This window comes from Corythoichthys intestinalis, chromosome 2, assembly GCF_030265065.1.
Source record: "Corythoichthys intestinalis isolate RoL2023-P3 chromosome 2, ASM3026506v1, whole genome shotgun sequence".
NCBI classification, from domain to species: Eukaryota; Metazoa; Chordata; class Actinopteri; order Syngnathiformes; family Syngnathidae; genus Corythoichthys; species Corythoichthys intestinalis.
Window position 1 is genome coordinate 31,290,286 of NC_080396.1, and position 16,982 is coordinate 31,307,267.

Below are 16,982 nucleotides of genomic sequence, written 5' to 3' on the forward strand. Positions count from 1 at the left end.
CCAAAACACGCCACTGAATAAAAGTAATGCCTGAGCGGAGGGAAACAAATGGGTCGGAGTGAAAAGCAGCTGGACTTGTGCCCGGCTTGGCCATGTTACGATATTAATGACTCACTCTTGACACTCATCCAGCACAAAGGCTCTGGGGTGGTCTTCTCCAGACATGGTGACCACAGTGTTGCGGTTGTAGGCCACTGAGCGGCTCTGGTCCACAGTGTGCCGAGTAATGGTGGAGGTTGTGTAACTGGTCCAATAGAGCGTATCCCAACCACGGTGGTACGCCAGGCCCTCGACTGAACCGACATCTGGGAAGGGGTGGAAGAGGGTCTTTAAAGAACATTTATGAGACACTGTATTGCTGTCAAGCTAACAAATAAGAATCGGAATCAAATCCCTTCAATAGGAAGCCGGTTAGCAAGATTATGCATTTAATGAGAGACTTCCATGAAACAATTTTCCTTTTTAGCTTTATTTTCCTCAGACTTCTGCATCAGTTTTTGATAAGAAATTGTCGTAATTTTAGACCCGAAAAAATTACATTAAACAGCGCGTCACAACTGCTGTTTCTGGCGTGAGTTTAAAGCGCGTGTGTCGTTCTGACACTTCATGGCTGACTGCCTGCACATACAAATACAGCCCCCTGTGGATCTCTTCATTCACGGTTGGGAAGAGAACTGACACGGAACAGCTTGACAAGTGAGACTTGGGGGAGGCCAAGGCACTGCAGCTGTTTACACCCACTTCTTCCTGAAGACGGCAACCTGTCCTAATACATGGAAATGCACTCTACCATGCCGCCCTATCAGCTCCAGTGCGCGAGTATGTTTGTTCTTAGTCATACCATAATGACCTTTATGACCACTCAACACAACCATGAAAACAAGACCCCTCCATGCAGAAAGTCAACAGAGCCTTTTGAGACATTTTACATGGATGGCAAAGAGGCACAGGTTACCTAAATAGATCGATACACACTAAGTTGACAAAATGCAACTATAAGGCCACTTAACAACCTAACTAAACGCACACCGTCACACTTTTTCACCTCTGATTATACACCAACAGTCACAACGGGAATTAATCAAATTGGTTATAGACAGTGTTACGTAAGTGGGGATGTTAAAGCAACACTCCCCTTGTTAGCTTGTCCAATGGATACTGTGCAAACAGTAGGAGAAACCTGCTTGAAGACGATTACCAAAGTATTTGTGCAGTGTAGAGAATGGTCAGCATCGTAATGGCCAGTTGATGTACCAGCAGATTCAACTTGGTATAAGCTTGTGACAAGCTTTTGAGAGGACAAGATACCACCTGCTGCAGTGACCACTTAACATCAAGTGGAACTGACTGGAAGGGAAGGACTTTCATCAAACCCTTGGAAAGAATTTGAACATTGTGTGCGGTTACCAAGAAATCGATACAGACGTGGATTACTACTGCCACAACTGCTATGTAAGGTCATGCTATTTTTGTTTCATAGCAGAACTGGCCATTCAGCAGTTCTGCGAAGGAGTACTATGGGCAGACAAGATTGCTCAATAGGTGATTTTTAATATTTATTTTTAATGTGAGATTCTTTCACACCTGAGAAATTCTAATGCAGAAGTAAATTGAGCTGTGTGAATAGTCAACTTTACTAATTGCTATCATTACGAGAGACTGTGTCATCTTAATGAAGTGCGAGTCCCCTGACGCCGTGTGAGCAACCCACTCTGATGCCTAACATAACAGGCTATTAGATTAATGAGATAGTTGACTTTAATTGCAAACACATGGCAATGTCAGGGAAGCATGCAAATATAAGTGAATTCGGCCGAAGGGACAAGGAAGAGGAGGCTGTGATTAAGGTTTTGGTGCCCATTCTGGATGGTCTAATCCTAGTGACCGGACTGTTGGGACAAATCTTGGTCATCATAACCTTAACAGGTCGGAGGCGAAAAGATCATCACCCTCCACATGGCACAGACACCTTGCTGCTGGCCCTAAGCGCAGCAGACTTGCTACTGCTGCTTTGCCTGCCCTTCCACACGTCAGCCATCACGTTGGGATTCTGGCCGTTTGGAAGCTTCCTGTGCAAAAGCGTCAGCTTCCTTGGCGTGGCCTGCTCATCTGCATCCGTTTTTACCTTGGCGGCACTGGCTGTGACTCGTTACCTCACAGTGGTGCACCCCACTTGGGCGTATCGTTGGAGAATGCACTGTCGTGTCAAAGTGATGGTAGCGCTTCTGTGGCTTCCGGCCTCGGCTTTGGCGGCACCACAGTTTGCCTTCCGTACGGTTACTACCTCCAGGGCTGTATACTGCTTTGCCTTTCTCTCGGACTTCAGCCAGCTCGTCTACAGCATGGGCCTCTTTTTCTTTGGTTTCGCCCTCCCGCTAGGAATAATCGTGCTGATGTATGCAAAGATCTACTGCTTTCTTCGACACGCACGGCTGTTTGGAAATGCCCCTCAGCTGGAACGCTACCAGAGTCAGGTCACTCACACATCAGCTCTCTTAGTCCTGGTCTTCACTCTTCTCTGGCTGCCCTCCTATGCTCTCATGTTTTCCTTTATTGGAGGAACCATTCAAGGCTCAAAAGGATACAACACGATCGCCATTTTGGCCCGATTGCTGGCATCCTCGGTAGCGGTTGTAAACCCTGTGCTGTATGGATTCATGTCTCAGAAGTTTAGGAAAGAGTTGCTGAAGCTGGGGCGAGAGCGTTGGACATTCTGTAAAAACTCTCTGCTTGGCTGTCCTCATATGATGATGGGTGGCGACATAGTACAGAGCTTTGATCTGGACACAAGCTCTGAGACCTAAAATTTAGTCCCAGTTTTACATAATGTTCCAAATTATTATCAAAATGATTCATTTTTTCAGATATTCTAAATACCGTGAGTCCTTGGCCAAAAGAAAAGCAATTACATGGAAACAAAGCTTAACATCATCAAAAGATCGGAGAAAGGAGAGACATCGATGAACATCAGTAATGTAGGGCTGTCAAACGATTAAAATTTTTAATCAAGTTAATCACAGCTTAAAAATTAATTAATCGTAATTAACCGCAATTCAAACCATCTATAAAATATGCCATATTTTTCTGTAAATTATTGTTGGAATGGAAAGATAAGACACAAGACGGATATATACATTCAACATACTGTACATAAGTACTGTATTTGTTTATTGTAACAATAAATCAATAAGTAACATTCTGTTAAAGCGATCCATGGATAGACAGACTTGTAGTTCTTAAAAGATAAATCTTAGTACAAGTTATAGAAATTTTATATTAAAACCCCTCTTAATGTTTTCGTTTTTAAACAATTTGTAAAAATTTCAATTAAAAAAAAAACTAGTAGCTCGCCATTGTTGATGTCAATAATTACACAATGCTCATGGTGCTGAAACCCATAAAATCAGTCGCACCCAAGCGCCAGAAAAGGGCGACAAAACACCAAAAAACAGAAGTAACAAGTGGACATGACACTGCTGTCATTTTAATCTGTTTGAGCAGGGCATGTGCATTAATTGCGTCAAATATTTTAACGTGATTATTTATAACAAATTAATTACCGCCCCTTAACACGATAATTTTGACAGCCCTACAGTAAAGATATCCTGTTCAGGTTTTGAATTTCAGCCCTGCCCTTCCTGCGCCGAGTTTGCATTTACTCCAGGCACTACAACTTTCCGCCATGATAAAAAAAAAACTGTAAAAAAAAAAAGTAGGTGTGAATGTGAATTTGATCTTTTGTATATGTGCCCTGTGATTGCCTGGTGACGAATCCAGAGTGTACTGATTATCGACACAATGTCCTGAAACTTGTGAGATTGATAAAACATTAACACAGTCAACCCTGTGCATGTTTCCTGTTGTTTCTTCATGCAAGAGAGACAAAACTATAGAAACTACAAGCATTATTAATATTGCAAACATTTGAAATAAAAATTGCATAATGAACAGTTATGCATGTGTATTCGGTAACTTACAACGTATCGTGCAAGTGGAACTAATGGTGTGGACAATAAGCAGCAGTTCTAAAGGGGTTTTGTACCCGATGACGCCATACTTACTATTCACAACAATCTTGCGGTCTGTGCCATCGTCGTTGATCTGCTGGATGTTCCCAAAGTGGATGTCGCTGAAGAAGATGCGGTTGGCTCCCTTCCCACCTCCTCCGTGGTAATCAAAGCTCAGGGCGATGACATTCCTCATGTGGTCCGGATCTTCAAACGGCTTTATTGGTGCATTCAAATTTGTCTCGTCTGACAGGTGAATGCTCTTCAGAATGGTGCGCTCCGAATAGAGGAGGTACCCGTCGTAATCGCGGCAACTGCGGTTGTCCTCGGCGAGCATGCCGTGAGCGCAGGCACATGTGTGCTGCCCGTTGCCACGGTAAAGACATAGCTGTTCACAGTCACCATTGTTATGTTTGCAGATGTTGTTGCCTGGGGAGAACAATGAGAAAAATTGACCCCATCCTCAATTACTAGGAGTGTTGTCTGGTTTGTATTTTCAGGGACTGACTCTTAGCAGGTTAGTGTGCTCACAACATGGATAGAAATGTTGAAAATGGCAAAATAAATGGCGCGCACGTCACAAAATAAAAAGAAAAAGTTATATATTCTGCTTTGAATATATAATATACAGAATGTTTTCCTACCTTGCTGCCTGGCCCTGTTAAACACTTTAATATCTTTGAGTTGCACACCAATTCCAGTCCTGAGTTGGACAGCATCGGTAGCATTGTCTTTACTGCCTCTCTTAATTGAGCCATTTGCGTGAGTCCTGTGCAAAAGTCAATGATATTCTCAATTAACATAAAAGATCATGCAGCATAATGAACTGATAGAAATTCAGACATTATTAAACTTGATGGCTTGTTGTCTTCAATATGCAATTGAAGATTTGGTATCCAGCTGACCTGTCACTCCAATATATGTATTCCTCAAAAACAGATACTGCAAACATATCCATGTTGTTGTTAGCCAGCACTAATTCTCTATTCTCTCCCGTCTCCAGGTTGATGCGTTCAATTTTGTCTGTCCTGGCATCGCACCAATACAAAAGCCCCTCCTACACATGAGGAAACCATAGAAAATATTGTGTCAGTTTGTACAAAGAACACATGATGAATGAATGAAGACTAACAAGGAAATCAAGCGGAACTCCCTACCGTGTAGTCAATAGAGATTCCATTGGGCCAACTGATGCTCACATTGACCAGGACCAATCTCTCAGAGCCATCCAGTCGAGAGCGCTCGATACGAGGGTACTGACCCCATTCTGTCCAGAACAGATACCTTAACAAAATATCACACAGAGCATGATTGATGGACTTGCTCAGGATGGCTATACATAAAACAGCAACACATTTGAAGTAAATTTCTTCAACCAAAATACTTCAGTAAGCTATTGGCAAGAAGCCTTACCCTTTCACTGGGTGGACAGTAATGGCTCTGGGCTTATCCAGGCCTTGGGAAATGACCACATAGCGGAAGGAGCCGTTCAGCCTCGCCACCTCAATCACGTCAAAGCCCTGGTCGGTCCAGTAAATGTTTCCTATAAGTGAAGTGTGTTATTATTATTTATTTTTTTATTAAAAAGAGCACATATGAACAACACAAAACAAATGTGTCTGATAGAAGCACTCTAAAATGTATTCCAGTACCTAACTGGAAACACAGGTTAATACAGTATTGGAGTCAGAATCTAACTTGTCTTAGTCTTGTTTAAAATTCTGGCTAGTGAACTGAAGCCATTTAATACCAGACCAGTTAGTCTGCTGGTGACGAAAAACATCAGTCAGAGAAAAAACAGGCCTGATCTCTGTCTGTGAAATGATGCAATATTTACAACCAGACCTGCAATCCAGTCGACAGTAATGCCCTCCACTCTTCCGATGCCATTGGTGACCACATCTTCTCTCCATGTTTGATCTCTTTTGGCCCTGCTAATTGTGCTCAGGCCCATGTCTACCCAGTAGATGGTGTCGTTCTCTGAAAAGGACCATTATATTACCATTAGAGCATTAACGGAGGCACGAAACAGCAAAAAAGGACGCTTTGGTACTCACTAGTGTCACTTACCAGCGTGGAAGTCGATGCCCACGGCCAGAGAGGTGCCAGACACTGGCACCAAAGCGTCAGATTTGTCAGATGGGTCGAGTGGAATTCCTCTGATTCCCTCGTGGACCGAATAAAGCAGGAAAGAGCCCATTCCTGCTCAGAGAGAAAACGAGAGAGACAGTGTTTTTGGGGAGGACTTACTGGTTTCCTACATAGGTCTTGACAACAAGAAAAAGTTTTTGCTTTTTACCTTCACATGACTGCTGTCCTGTTTTAAGACTGTAACCGGCAGTGCACATGCAGGCCCTGCTGGTTGGTGAGGTTGGCAGACACAACTGGGAACAATCTCCATTGTTGTTACTACACAGATTGACACTTGCTGAAGAAAAGAGAACAGAGGCCATACTGCATTACACTCATTTGTATTTGTACTCACCAGTATTTGATAGAACCTGAACATACTGTATTGCTTACCTTTCTGAACATCCTCATCATAAATAACCATATGCATCATAGGAGAGGTGTTATTCCTTAAAACCTTCCAGTTGCTGCCATCCTTCTTGTCGCATGTTCCAATCTGATCCGTCGCTTGGTCGGCCCACCAGAGTTTGTCACCTATGAAGAGGGAGATTATCTCATATGTTATGTGGCAATGTGGGAGGGAAATGTGGTCAAAAAGTATTTTAATCATAAGCTAACCCATTATAGCCAGTGCTGTCGCCTTGTTTAGTTTGCCTTTAACACCTTCCACGATCTCTAGTTTGGAGCCGTCCAGCTGACAGCGATTAATGGTACCATTTCCTGAGCTGATCCAGTACAGCTGCTCTTTGTCATAGTCAATAGAGAGACCTAGGTGGAAATATTAATAAAACACTAATGTAAACGTGTCTGATATGCCTTTGTATTTTAGGGTCAAAATAAAACTCAGTTTCACAGCAGCTCACCAACTGGCCCCTTCTGGTTGATAAAGAGTGTGGTGCGGTTGGTGCCATCCATGTTCGACATGCTTATGTTGTCGCCGTCAGTCCAGTACAATTTTCTGTATTAAGAAGCAGCAAAGGCAATCACATTCTACGTAGAATGGGCAGTAAACACTTTTAAAACAAAGATGAAAAGAAGAAAGACAAGGTGAACCAACACAAAAAGCAACACCCACCCTAGTTGAGGATGCAGCACCAGACAATGGGGCTTGTCTAAACCCTGGATGACAGCATTCTTGAAGGAACCATCCAGTCTGGCCACATTGATCTGCTTCTTATTGGCATCGTAGCTAGTCCAGAAAAGGTTCCTTGACACCCAGTCCACTGCTAGCCCATGAGCATTAGGAAGATCTAATGAAGGTCGCAATCATAGAAATTATTAGTGCCACCAAAGCATGGGAAACAATGGTAAAGTAATGAAATCAACAGAGATACTCTGAAGAGGTCTTACCAGCAGAGACAACAGTTTCTACACCAGTGCCATTTATGAATGCTCTTTTGATGGTTTGTGTACGGACATCGGACCAGTAGATTCGATGCTCCACTGCATCGTAGTCCACTGCGGTCACATTGTCTATATCAGGCACGGTGAAGGAGATGATGTAGTTGTAGTAGGGGTTGTCGATGTCCACCCCCCGGATCTCGATCTGACGGGCATAAAGAAGGAACTTGCGGGACTCTGTAAGACAAACATGAACACACAGTGATGAAGATTTTCTTGACAAATAGATGACATTATCATTGTTTTTTTTTTCTCATTTAGAAAAATAACATCCGGCAACAAATTTGAAACCCATCGAATTCATATAGTCTCTAAAATATTTCTCATAGTACGCATATTTCAAACAAAAATGTACATGACTATAAACATGCAGGAACTGCTGTTTCACATTGTTTGTTTTCTGTTAATGGGGTTATGAGGACATTGTGAAATGGGGTATATTAATTCTATCCTCACCTTTGCAAGTGTGCTTGTCAGCTTGCAACTTCATGAGGTGAGGGCAAGCACAGGAAAAGGTTTGGTTGAAGTTGATGAGACAAAGGTGGGAGCAAGGGCCTTTGCCGTCAGCGGTGGCACATGGGTTTGGAGCTGTGCGAGAAGCAGATTTGTACCTTAGTAAATGATATGTGGAACGGACAGTTCAATCTATCAACAAAAATGTTGTCTCACACATATATTTGCATTTTGTTCAAAAAGTCAACAATCCTTAGGGATCACCCTCCCTGCACTTGGAATTTTTTTTATCCCGTGAATATACGGAATTAATATATATTTTAGGGCAGTCAAAATTATCGCGTTAACGGGTGTTAATTTTTAAATTAATCACGTTAAAATATTTGACGCAATTAACGCAGATGCCCCGCTCAGAGAGACTTAAATGACAGTACACAGGGAAACGCTCACTTGTTGTGTTTTATGGAGTTTTGCTGCCCTCTGCTGGCGCTTGGGTGGAACTGATTTTATAGGTTTCAGCAACCATGAGCATTGTGTAAGCAATTATTGACATCAACAATGGCGGGCTACTACTTTATTTTTTGATAGAAAATTTTACAAATTTTATTAAAACGAAAACATTAAGAGGGGTTTTAATATAAAATTTCTATAACTTGTACTATCATTTTTCTTTTAAGAACTACAAGTCTTTCTATCCATGGAACTCTTTAACAGAATGTTAATAATGTTAATGCCATCTTGTTGATTTATTGTTATAATAAACAAATAGTCCTTATGTACCATATGTTGAATGTATATATCCATCTTGTGTCTTATCTGTCCATTCCAACAATAATTTACAGAAAAATATGGCATATCTTATAGATGGTTTGAATTGCGATTAATTGTGATTAATTACGATTAATTAATTTTTAAGCTGTAATTAACTCGATTAAAAATTTTAATCGTTTGACGGCCCTAATATATTTACATATATCCTGTTCCCAAATGCCAAATAATGAGGTGAATCTTTTGTTTTTAACTCTATAAAGCTGCAAGAGGTGTTCATGTGAGAATTCATAAATTCATATAACATAAGGTCAGACCCCTCTTTGGAATGCGCTCTAATGCACACTAATCATTGAGCTTAAAATGAATCAGATGGTAAATATCTTACATGGAAACAAATTATCACCCACTTATTGTTGTACAGGCCTGAACTCATGTTGTGAAAACCAAATACAAAAGCAAAATCAAATGACCAAAAATGTAGTGCACAACCTACCTTGAGGTTGTCTTGACGGGTGATACACCTGCAAGTCAAATGGCTGCGTGTTTGTACGTTGGACTACAGTGACGTTGTGCCCTGTCCATTTGTTGGCTTTAGCAAGAGTGTTGGTCCTCCAGTCCGTCCAGTAGACTTCACCTCCATACATAGTAACAGCAAATGGGTGGGACAAGTACTCATGACCTCGCAACACCTCAATCAGCCCCGAGCCGTCATACATGGCAGAGTAGATAGCGTCTGATCTGGAGAAGAAATAAAGTACATGTGTACCGCGACTTTTCAGGCACTTTGTGCATTAGAGAGGTTAAACACTACCTAGCATCGATCCAGACAATGCGTCTCTCCATGTAATCAACAGTGAGCCCATTAGGCCAACCACCGCTGCCCGTCTCCCTGTGGATGGTGCGTCTGCCCTCGCCACTCATGGACGCTGCCTCAATCCTGGGCAGACTAGCATCCCAGTCCGTCCAAAATAGAATACTGACAACATATACAAATGCACATGAGTCTTGGTTTCCATTCACATGGGAAAAATATATCAATGCGGCTCTGGCTGTTGTTACCCATCACGTGGGTCCAGGGCAATGGCTCGAGGGTGTTCTACTTCCCCAGCCAGCAGGGTGGTTCTCATAGTCCCGTCCAGTTTGGCCACTTCAATCTGGTCCAAATTGCTTTCCACCCAGTAGATATTTCCTGCTATCCAGTCCACCGCCAGGCCCTCAGGAGTAGCCAGCCCATACTGGATTACGACTTCAAAACTAGTCAGAGCTACACAACACACAATGAGAAATAGTAGTTTGTTAAATGGTTCATTTTCATTTTGTACTGTTCCCCAATTACACATACAGTAGGACCTCCAAAGGAGAAATTATTGTATGTTTCCTTTTCAAAAAGAGCGCACAATGACTTGAGAATAGCCCGCTCATTGCTGCATTTCAACCCACACAAAATCTTCCCAAACTTGGAGAAAACTAGCCTTTCATGCGAGACTGCCATTTCTTTTTATTATTTCCCAGAAACAACTGGCTCTCATGCAAACTAAGTGTGAAGCCAGAATGTTATAATCATCTCAGGAGGCAGGCAAGTTATTCACAGACCTTTCGAGTGGTACTGCAATTACAACTCCAGTGAGTTTGTTTAAAGCAGTACTTCTCAAATACTGGGGCACGCCCCGGGGATGGCGCATGTGACCTCAGGGAACATACTTTTTTGCCGTACTAGAATAAAGTGTAATTGCATATCCACTCAGCTGGTGGCAGAAGCACTCTCATTTTTAGAGTGTGCGCAGTATTTTTAAACCAAACAAGAGCACAAGAGATATGAAGAGCTAAGACGAGAAAATATGATGAAGCTTATGTAGCATTTTGCTTTAACTTTTAATACAATGGGAGACGAGGAAAGACCAGCGTGTTTACGATGTCTATAAATATTTGCAGCCGACAAGAGGAAGCCAAACCAAGTAAGATGTCACTTAAAGACATTAGACCAAAATCACATTTATAAGCCGCTTGATATTTTTTCAGCGAAAACGTGCCGAGTATTGCTAACAATCCGCTTTGATCGTTTTGTCAGTGTTACATCAGTAAACCAGAGAGCACTGTTAGCATCATATAAGGTGGCATACCAAGTTGCTCAGTGCAAAATATCCCCACACTATTGCAAAGAGCTGATACTGCTTGCAGCAAAAATAAAAACTGTCCCTATGTCCAATGACAATGTCGTTTTTATCTATTAATTTTTGTTTTTTTCCTGTCAAATTGTTTGGCATATTGTCCTTATAAGTTAATGTTGCTAATCAATTTGAAATTATTATTATAGATTGATTTCATTACATTTTATTTTCTGTATCAAATGGTATAAAATGTACCTTAAGTGTATTTTTACAGATTGGACAGAAAATTGTTGCATTTTAGGTCTTTTCTGTTACAAACAAAACAATGTTCATAAAGTTATACTGCATTGTAAGTTGATCTATATTACTTTTTTTTCTTTAATATTAAAAAGGACGCCTACAAGTACACCTCTACATAACATGCAGAGGTGTACTTATAATAATAATCATTTTATAGGCAAATGATACTATTTACAGCGGCGGCAGAGTTGTTGAGGGGGCCCAAAATATTTACGTCTTCCTGAGGGAGGGCGTAACAGAAAACAATCGAGAAGCACTGGTTTAAAGGAACGCTGCAGTGGTTGACTTTTTGCTACATGTTTGTTTTTATGTTCATTTGGCAGGGCTACAACTGTAAATATTATTAAATGCTTACGTAACACTACAGCAGCATAGATACGAGCTCGCCGATTGGAAGTGCATTTGGACCAATAATGTTGGAAGATTGGCAAGAGCTGAGAGTTGAGCCTCCTACGCTAGATCAGGGCTGCATTCTGCAGTCACGCACAGCGAGTGCCGAGACAAATAGGAACAGACAAAGCCTTCCGTGTGCCCCGCTAGTGTTTTGCTGGGAACGCAACCTTGATTGGCAAAGGGACCTGGGATTCTGGAGAAGGAAAGGCCAGCCATGACTTAAGAGATTTGTTCAGGGTCACAGACCACCGCTGCTGACACTGTGAATTCAGATTGTTTACTAGAAATGCCCAGTCAAGCATTTTTTCCTCAATCAGGTAGATTTCATTGTCGTTTAATTGTCAGTGCAATAACGCAAAACGGGAAAAAAAAAAATCTAACTTTAAAGGGAGCCACAGATAGAAAGACTCGTAGTTCTTAAAAGATAAACGTTATTATGAGTTAAAATAATTTGATATGAAAACCCCTCTTAGTAAAATTACTTTCGCCGCCATTGTTGTTGACGTCGCAGGGCGGTGACGTTACATGGTTACACTGGCGGGGTTCTACAATATGACTCTAGTGACATAAACATGTTATCTGTTCAAGTTCAACCTTTTCATTTTGAACACCAGAGGATCAGTAATGAGCGTGACACCACTGTCGATATTTCACAAAACGAGCAGCTAAAGCAAAATGAACAGGAAAGACGGGATGAGACGAGACGAGAGTATGACAAAACCGGTGTTCTGCCAAAATGCGCTACACCCACGAAACACTACAAGAGGCGAATTTGACACCCAGAGTACTACTGTGCACTTTCGGATTGTTTTGTTTAGATGCATACAGACAGAACATACTAAAGATGCCTTAAGAAAATACTTAAACATAGTAATATCAAATAAGGGTGGTTTAAATACGCTACGTACGTGAATAATGTGGTCAACAGATCAACAACCTGCTTCTATTTGCTTTCTATTCCTCTTGTGCATTATCATTATTATTATTACCTCTTTATTTTTTTTAAAATTATTATATATATTTTTTATTCTATTTATGATTAAATGCGATTTTTATGTGTAAATTTTATTTCCTATTTCGACTGTCTTTGTTTTCATGTTCTATTGATTTTAATGTGATTTTTATGATCTTCATGTGATGTAAAGCACTTTGAATTGCCTTGTGTTGAATTGTGCTATATAAATAAGTTTGCCTTGCCTTGCCTTAAAGCTACCACAAGAAAACACAATGAAAAAAAAAGTATGAGAGGGTAACACGTGCAAAAAGTATTTTGACGTAATGAATGAAAAGGTAATAAAAAAACTAAAAAAAAAAAAAAAAAACACAAATAGTAAGTACTCGCCACTGTTAACTGATGTGTGCATGTGTTGGATGTCTCACCGAGTAGAAGGAATTGCAGAAGACCGGTAGTGTTAGTGAGTGACAAACCACATCATCACCCCGAGCGTCCATTGCACGCGTAAAACATGGCGCCCTCCGTAGGTCAAACCAGTGTACTAAATATTATAGATTTTTAAACTAATGGCAATATTTTATGTGTTTCTAATAACATATCTTAGTAAAAGAGGACAACTGTGGCTTATTAGACCCTGCAAGTCTAAGTCCGAGGTTCCCTTCAATAAAACTGCTCTGAGGGGCTCAATTGAACTGAGAACCTTTCAGCACAATGATGTGGCATTTAAAGGAAACGAGAAGAGTTGATTTTTTTGCAGTGAATGGTTCACGCCCACAATGGCACAAACCACCCTGTGTGCATTTGCGAAATTACCAACACCCACAATAGAACAGGTATTGATTTTTGCTGTCAACTCACCTCCGTTTTCCGACAGTTTCCCTCGGTAGATTTTGTCCTCTACAACATCCGTCCAGTACAGTGTGCTTTGGTTAAGATGGAAGTCCAATGCAATGGTGTTCCTGAGGCCTGGAACCAGGACACTGAACTCCCCATTGTGAAGCTCAATTCTTCTGATCTCATGGCGGTTAGAAAATATGATGAATGGCTTGAATGGATCTGACCACATTCAAAGAGACAACATCCAGATATTAGAATCTTTTTTTTTCTAACACAGTTAAGACTAGTTTCCTTACCAGTGCTTTTGCAGCTCTCCATGTCAGCCTCTAGCTCCCAGCCTTCATAGCAAGAGCATTTCACGCTTGATTTTTCCTGCTTGCATTTTTGGCTACATTTGAGGTGTTTGGCACAAAAACTCTGTATCTGGCAGGTTTTGTTGTCTGCTCCAAGCTCCATGCCAAGGGGACATGAACACATGAAGCCTTCACCGGGAATGATGCTGCAGTTGTGACTACAACCACCATTGTCCAGTGAGCACAAGTCTGAAGGAAACAGAAAGGACACTGTCTGAAACTAATATTTTTTTATCTTTAAAACAAAGGATAGGACAATATATTGTGATCAATGATAATGCAATACCAGGATAGGACAATCTACTGTGATCAATGATAATGCAATACCATTATGCGTACAAGTATCTATCATTCACCTACGTGTCATTGCACACTTGCTGACGAGATGAACATTTTAGTAATATGTGAATGTCAGCATTGTCCTTTGTGTTCTGTCAACAGTGCGTGTCTAAAACCACCTTACAAAACATTCTACATTTAGCTCCTTGTTTTTGTGTGTGTGTTTGGCATGAAACTCAAAGAATGAAAAAGACAGCATTCTACTTCCAACGTCGTGATTTATTGGAGCAGATTTTTTCCTATACCTGGATTACAATAACTTTTTAAATCATTGTTTTAGATCTGACACCTGTTCTTAACATAATTTTCGGTCCAGAATTCAAAACTGTCTATTTTTTCTATCACCTCACAAAAGAGTCTCGTTTTCTTAAAAAAAAAAGACTGCAAAACACTAATAAAGACTGCAAAACACTAATAAATACGCGCTTGTTTTATAGAAATATAAAACATTGACATACAATGAATTATGAAAGACGCAGGAATGACTGCAATGTTTATTTAACACAATTATGTTTTTACCAAGTCTATGTCTAGTTGTTTCCATGTAGTCACAACATAGTAAACAGGCAAACTATGGAAGGAGAAAAACTGAAAAATTGAGAGGAATTTTTTTATTCTACTCCCAAAGATTTCTTACCAGCAGCTGCCAGTAGGGGTGTGACAAAATATCAAAATGATGATATATCGTGATACTTTGTATCACAAAATGTTATCGATATGCTCCTGCCGAGAATCGAGATATCTTTTTAAAAATGTGTCAATGTCTAAAAAATAAATCAATAAAAATGAACCAACACGTTGCTACCAAAATCTTCCACCATAATAGTGTCTCAGTTAACTCTAAGGCTGCATTGATGGTGCACAACGCCCAATCCATTTAGACTGGGAATGTTCATTCATTTCCAACCAGAGCATTCATAGTCATTCAGTCCGATTTTCAGGGCATTTACAGGTCATTTCCTGTTGAGTTTGAGTTACTGCCTATTCATTTGGGTGATTCCCAGGTCACTTCCTGTTCTGTAACTCAAAATAAACAGGAAGTGACCCGTAAAATACCCCAAAATCAAAAGGAAGTAACTGAAAATCAACAGGTAAATGACCTTAAATAGCCCAAAATTACCTCATTGCCTGGAATTGGCTGCCACTGACGGCCATAGACGTTCAATCTGTTTGAAGTGGGAGGGATGGCAGCGAATGAACGGATGTTCATTCGCTGCCACCCTCCCAGTTTAAATGGATTGGACGTCTACTAGTGATAAACTCATTCCAATTTACAGCAGAAGCTTGTTTTTCTGTTTATTAGTTGTTTGTAGAATATTGTAGAATGATTTCCTGGCCAATGTATCGATAATCGTTGTATCGCCATATCGTCAGATCATCGTTATCGTGAGCTTTGTATCGCAAATCGTATAGTATCGTGAGGTACCCAGAGGTTCCCGCTCCTAGCTGCCAGACATCAAACAACTGAAATTTATTTTGGAATTGTTGCCCAGTGTTATATAGTATAATCACACTACTTGCTTTTTAGTCGCAATTAGATCATAGCAAAAGTTTCTTGGCATTTGCTACCCCAATATCAGGTGTTCAGGTAAAGATAAGTGGCAGGATTACATACCGCAAAGCTTCTCATCAGAGCCATCTGGACAGTCGTCAGTGCCGTCACACAGTTTCTCAGCAGGAAGGCAGATGGAGTCGTTGGTGGCACACACATGGTGAGACAACTTGCACACCAGCGCGTCACAATTGACCTCGTCAGAGTTGTCCTCACAGTCACTGTCACCGTCACAAACCCAAGCTTTGCTGATGCAGCGAGCTGACAAGATCACATGACGGCAATCTTTACTATTTGTCAATAACTAATTTCCATGTATCACAAAGTCACAGCTCCTGATTTACAAAAATAAAAGTTTGCACATGTGAAATTGCAAGGGAAAAAAGTAAAAGAACTATATCCCTGCGAGTAAACAGTTGTGGTTTCCTCACCTGAGTCCCTACAACTGAACTTAACAGCTGGGTCACACATGTGAGTGACACCCTCGCAGTTGCTCTCGTCACTTAGGTCCATGCAGTCTGTGTCACCATCACAACGCCACCGCATGGGGATGCACAGACCGTCCATGCGGCACTGGAACTCGTCCACGTGGCAGCCACCTGGGGGACGAGTAGCTGGCGAGACAAGATAGCTTCAATTAGACAAAACATCAAAAAAACATGAATGCCATGACAGCCTGACCACCACCAAGGGTCGGTTGAGGAGTGCTTTGTTTGCATTTCCCTGATCGCAAGTATATTCTGCAGTAGTGAACGCTCGGACATGAGGCTGACGCAGCATGCCCAAAGATGTACATTATAAAATGAACACAAAGCCTTTGTATGGAGGACCAAAGCTGCCAAAATTAAAAGTAAAAAAATAAAAATAAAAGTGAAAATAAAAATTGCTGTGGAAACAACAATCAGAAATCGCATTCAAAATTAAAAATAAATGCAAAAATAAAATACATAAATAAAAACAAAAATAAAACCGAATATGAATGAAAAGGATTAGAGAATATCTTAAATGCAAGAAACATATGAAGAAATAAATGCAGAAATAAATATATAAATTGAATTTAACATCGATCAATAAATAAAAGTGCTTTGGTCCCGTATTTATTTCATTGTCAGCGTGAAAACGCAGAAGGAAATGTTATTCAAATGAGGAGGCAGTCCTATGTGTGCCTTGCATGTCGATCGACCAATGGGTGAATAGTTCAACACACGTACGACCACCCCCTCATTTGAATAACGTTTCTTTCAGCATGTTCACGCTAGCATTGAAATCAATAAATATAAGAGAAAAGCGCGTTTATTTATTGATTGACATTTATTTCAAATAATATATTTTTGTATTTCCACATTTATTTTTGTATTCTTAAATGTTTAATGTAATTTCTTA

General features: G+C 40.6%; 2 protein-coding genes across 3 annotated transcripts in view; one reads left to right on the forward strand and one right to left on the reverse strand.

Moving 5' to 3' along the window:
• The window catches only part of lrp1ab (low density lipoprotein receptor-related protein 1Ab), a 141,215-nt gene that overhangs the window by 34,048 nt on the left and 90,185 nt on the right, over nucleotides 1–16,982 (reverse strand). For both annotated transcript variants that reach the window (XM_057829834.1, XM_057829833.1), the window contains exons 21-42: nucleotides 16,031–16,213; nucleotides 15,663–15,860; nucleotides 13,652–13,897; nucleotides 13,377–13,574; nucleotides 9,822–10,026; nucleotides 9,574–9,738; nucleotides 9,256–9,500; nucleotides 7,995–8,126; nucleotides 7,488–7,715; nucleotides 7,213–7,387; nucleotides 7,001–7,095; nucleotides 6,756–6,905; nucleotides 6,531–6,671; nucleotides 6,307–6,435; nucleotides 6,078–6,209; nucleotides 5,853–5,987; nucleotides 5,421–5,550; nucleotides 5,165–5,291; nucleotides 4,913–5,064; nucleotides 4,652–4,776; nucleotides 4,062–4,436; nucleotides 116–305 (exon numbers count right to left, since the gene is read on the reverse strand). In XM_057829834.1, the coding sequence (XP_057685817.1) occupies nucleotides 116–305; nucleotides 4,062–4,436; nucleotides 4,652–4,776; nucleotides 4,913–5,064; nucleotides 5,165–5,291; nucleotides 5,421–5,550; nucleotides 5,853–5,987; nucleotides 6,078–6,209; nucleotides 6,307–6,435; nucleotides 6,531–6,671; nucleotides 6,756–6,905; nucleotides 7,001–7,095; nucleotides 7,213–7,387; nucleotides 7,488–7,715; nucleotides 7,995–8,126; nucleotides 9,256–9,500; nucleotides 9,574–9,738; nucleotides 9,822–10,026; nucleotides 13,377–13,574; nucleotides 13,652–13,897; nucleotides 15,663–15,860; nucleotides 16,031–16,213 (3,856 nt within the window). The remainder of the gene's footprint in view (nucleotides 1–115; nucleotides 306–4,061; nucleotides 4,437–4,651; nucleotides 4,777–4,912; nucleotides 5,065–5,164; nucleotides 5,292–5,420; nucleotides 5,551–5,852; nucleotides 5,988–6,077; nucleotides 6,210–6,306; nucleotides 6,436–6,530; nucleotides 6,672–6,755; nucleotides 6,906–7,000; nucleotides 7,096–7,212; nucleotides 7,388–7,487; nucleotides 7,716–7,994; nucleotides 8,127–9,255; nucleotides 9,501–9,573; nucleotides 9,739–9,821; nucleotides 10,027–13,376; nucleotides 13,575–13,651; nucleotides 13,898–15,662; nucleotides 15,861–16,030; nucleotides 16,214–16,982) is intronic.
• Nucleotides 1,773–2,899, forward strand: LOC130912059 (galanin receptor type 1-like). Its single transcript, XM_057829848.1, has one exon. It carries the CDS (start codon nucleotides 1,773–1,775, stop codon nucleotides 2,802–2,804), a length of 1,032 nt encoding a protein of 343 aa, XP_057685831.1. The 3' UTR covers nucleotides 2,805–2,899.

Bases quoted from the DNA above. Each gene is read 5' to 3' on its own strand.
- LOC130912059 (XM_057829848.1), top strand. From the start codon at position 1,773: ATGGCAATGTCAGGGAAGCATGCAAATATAAGTGAATTCGGCCGAAGG.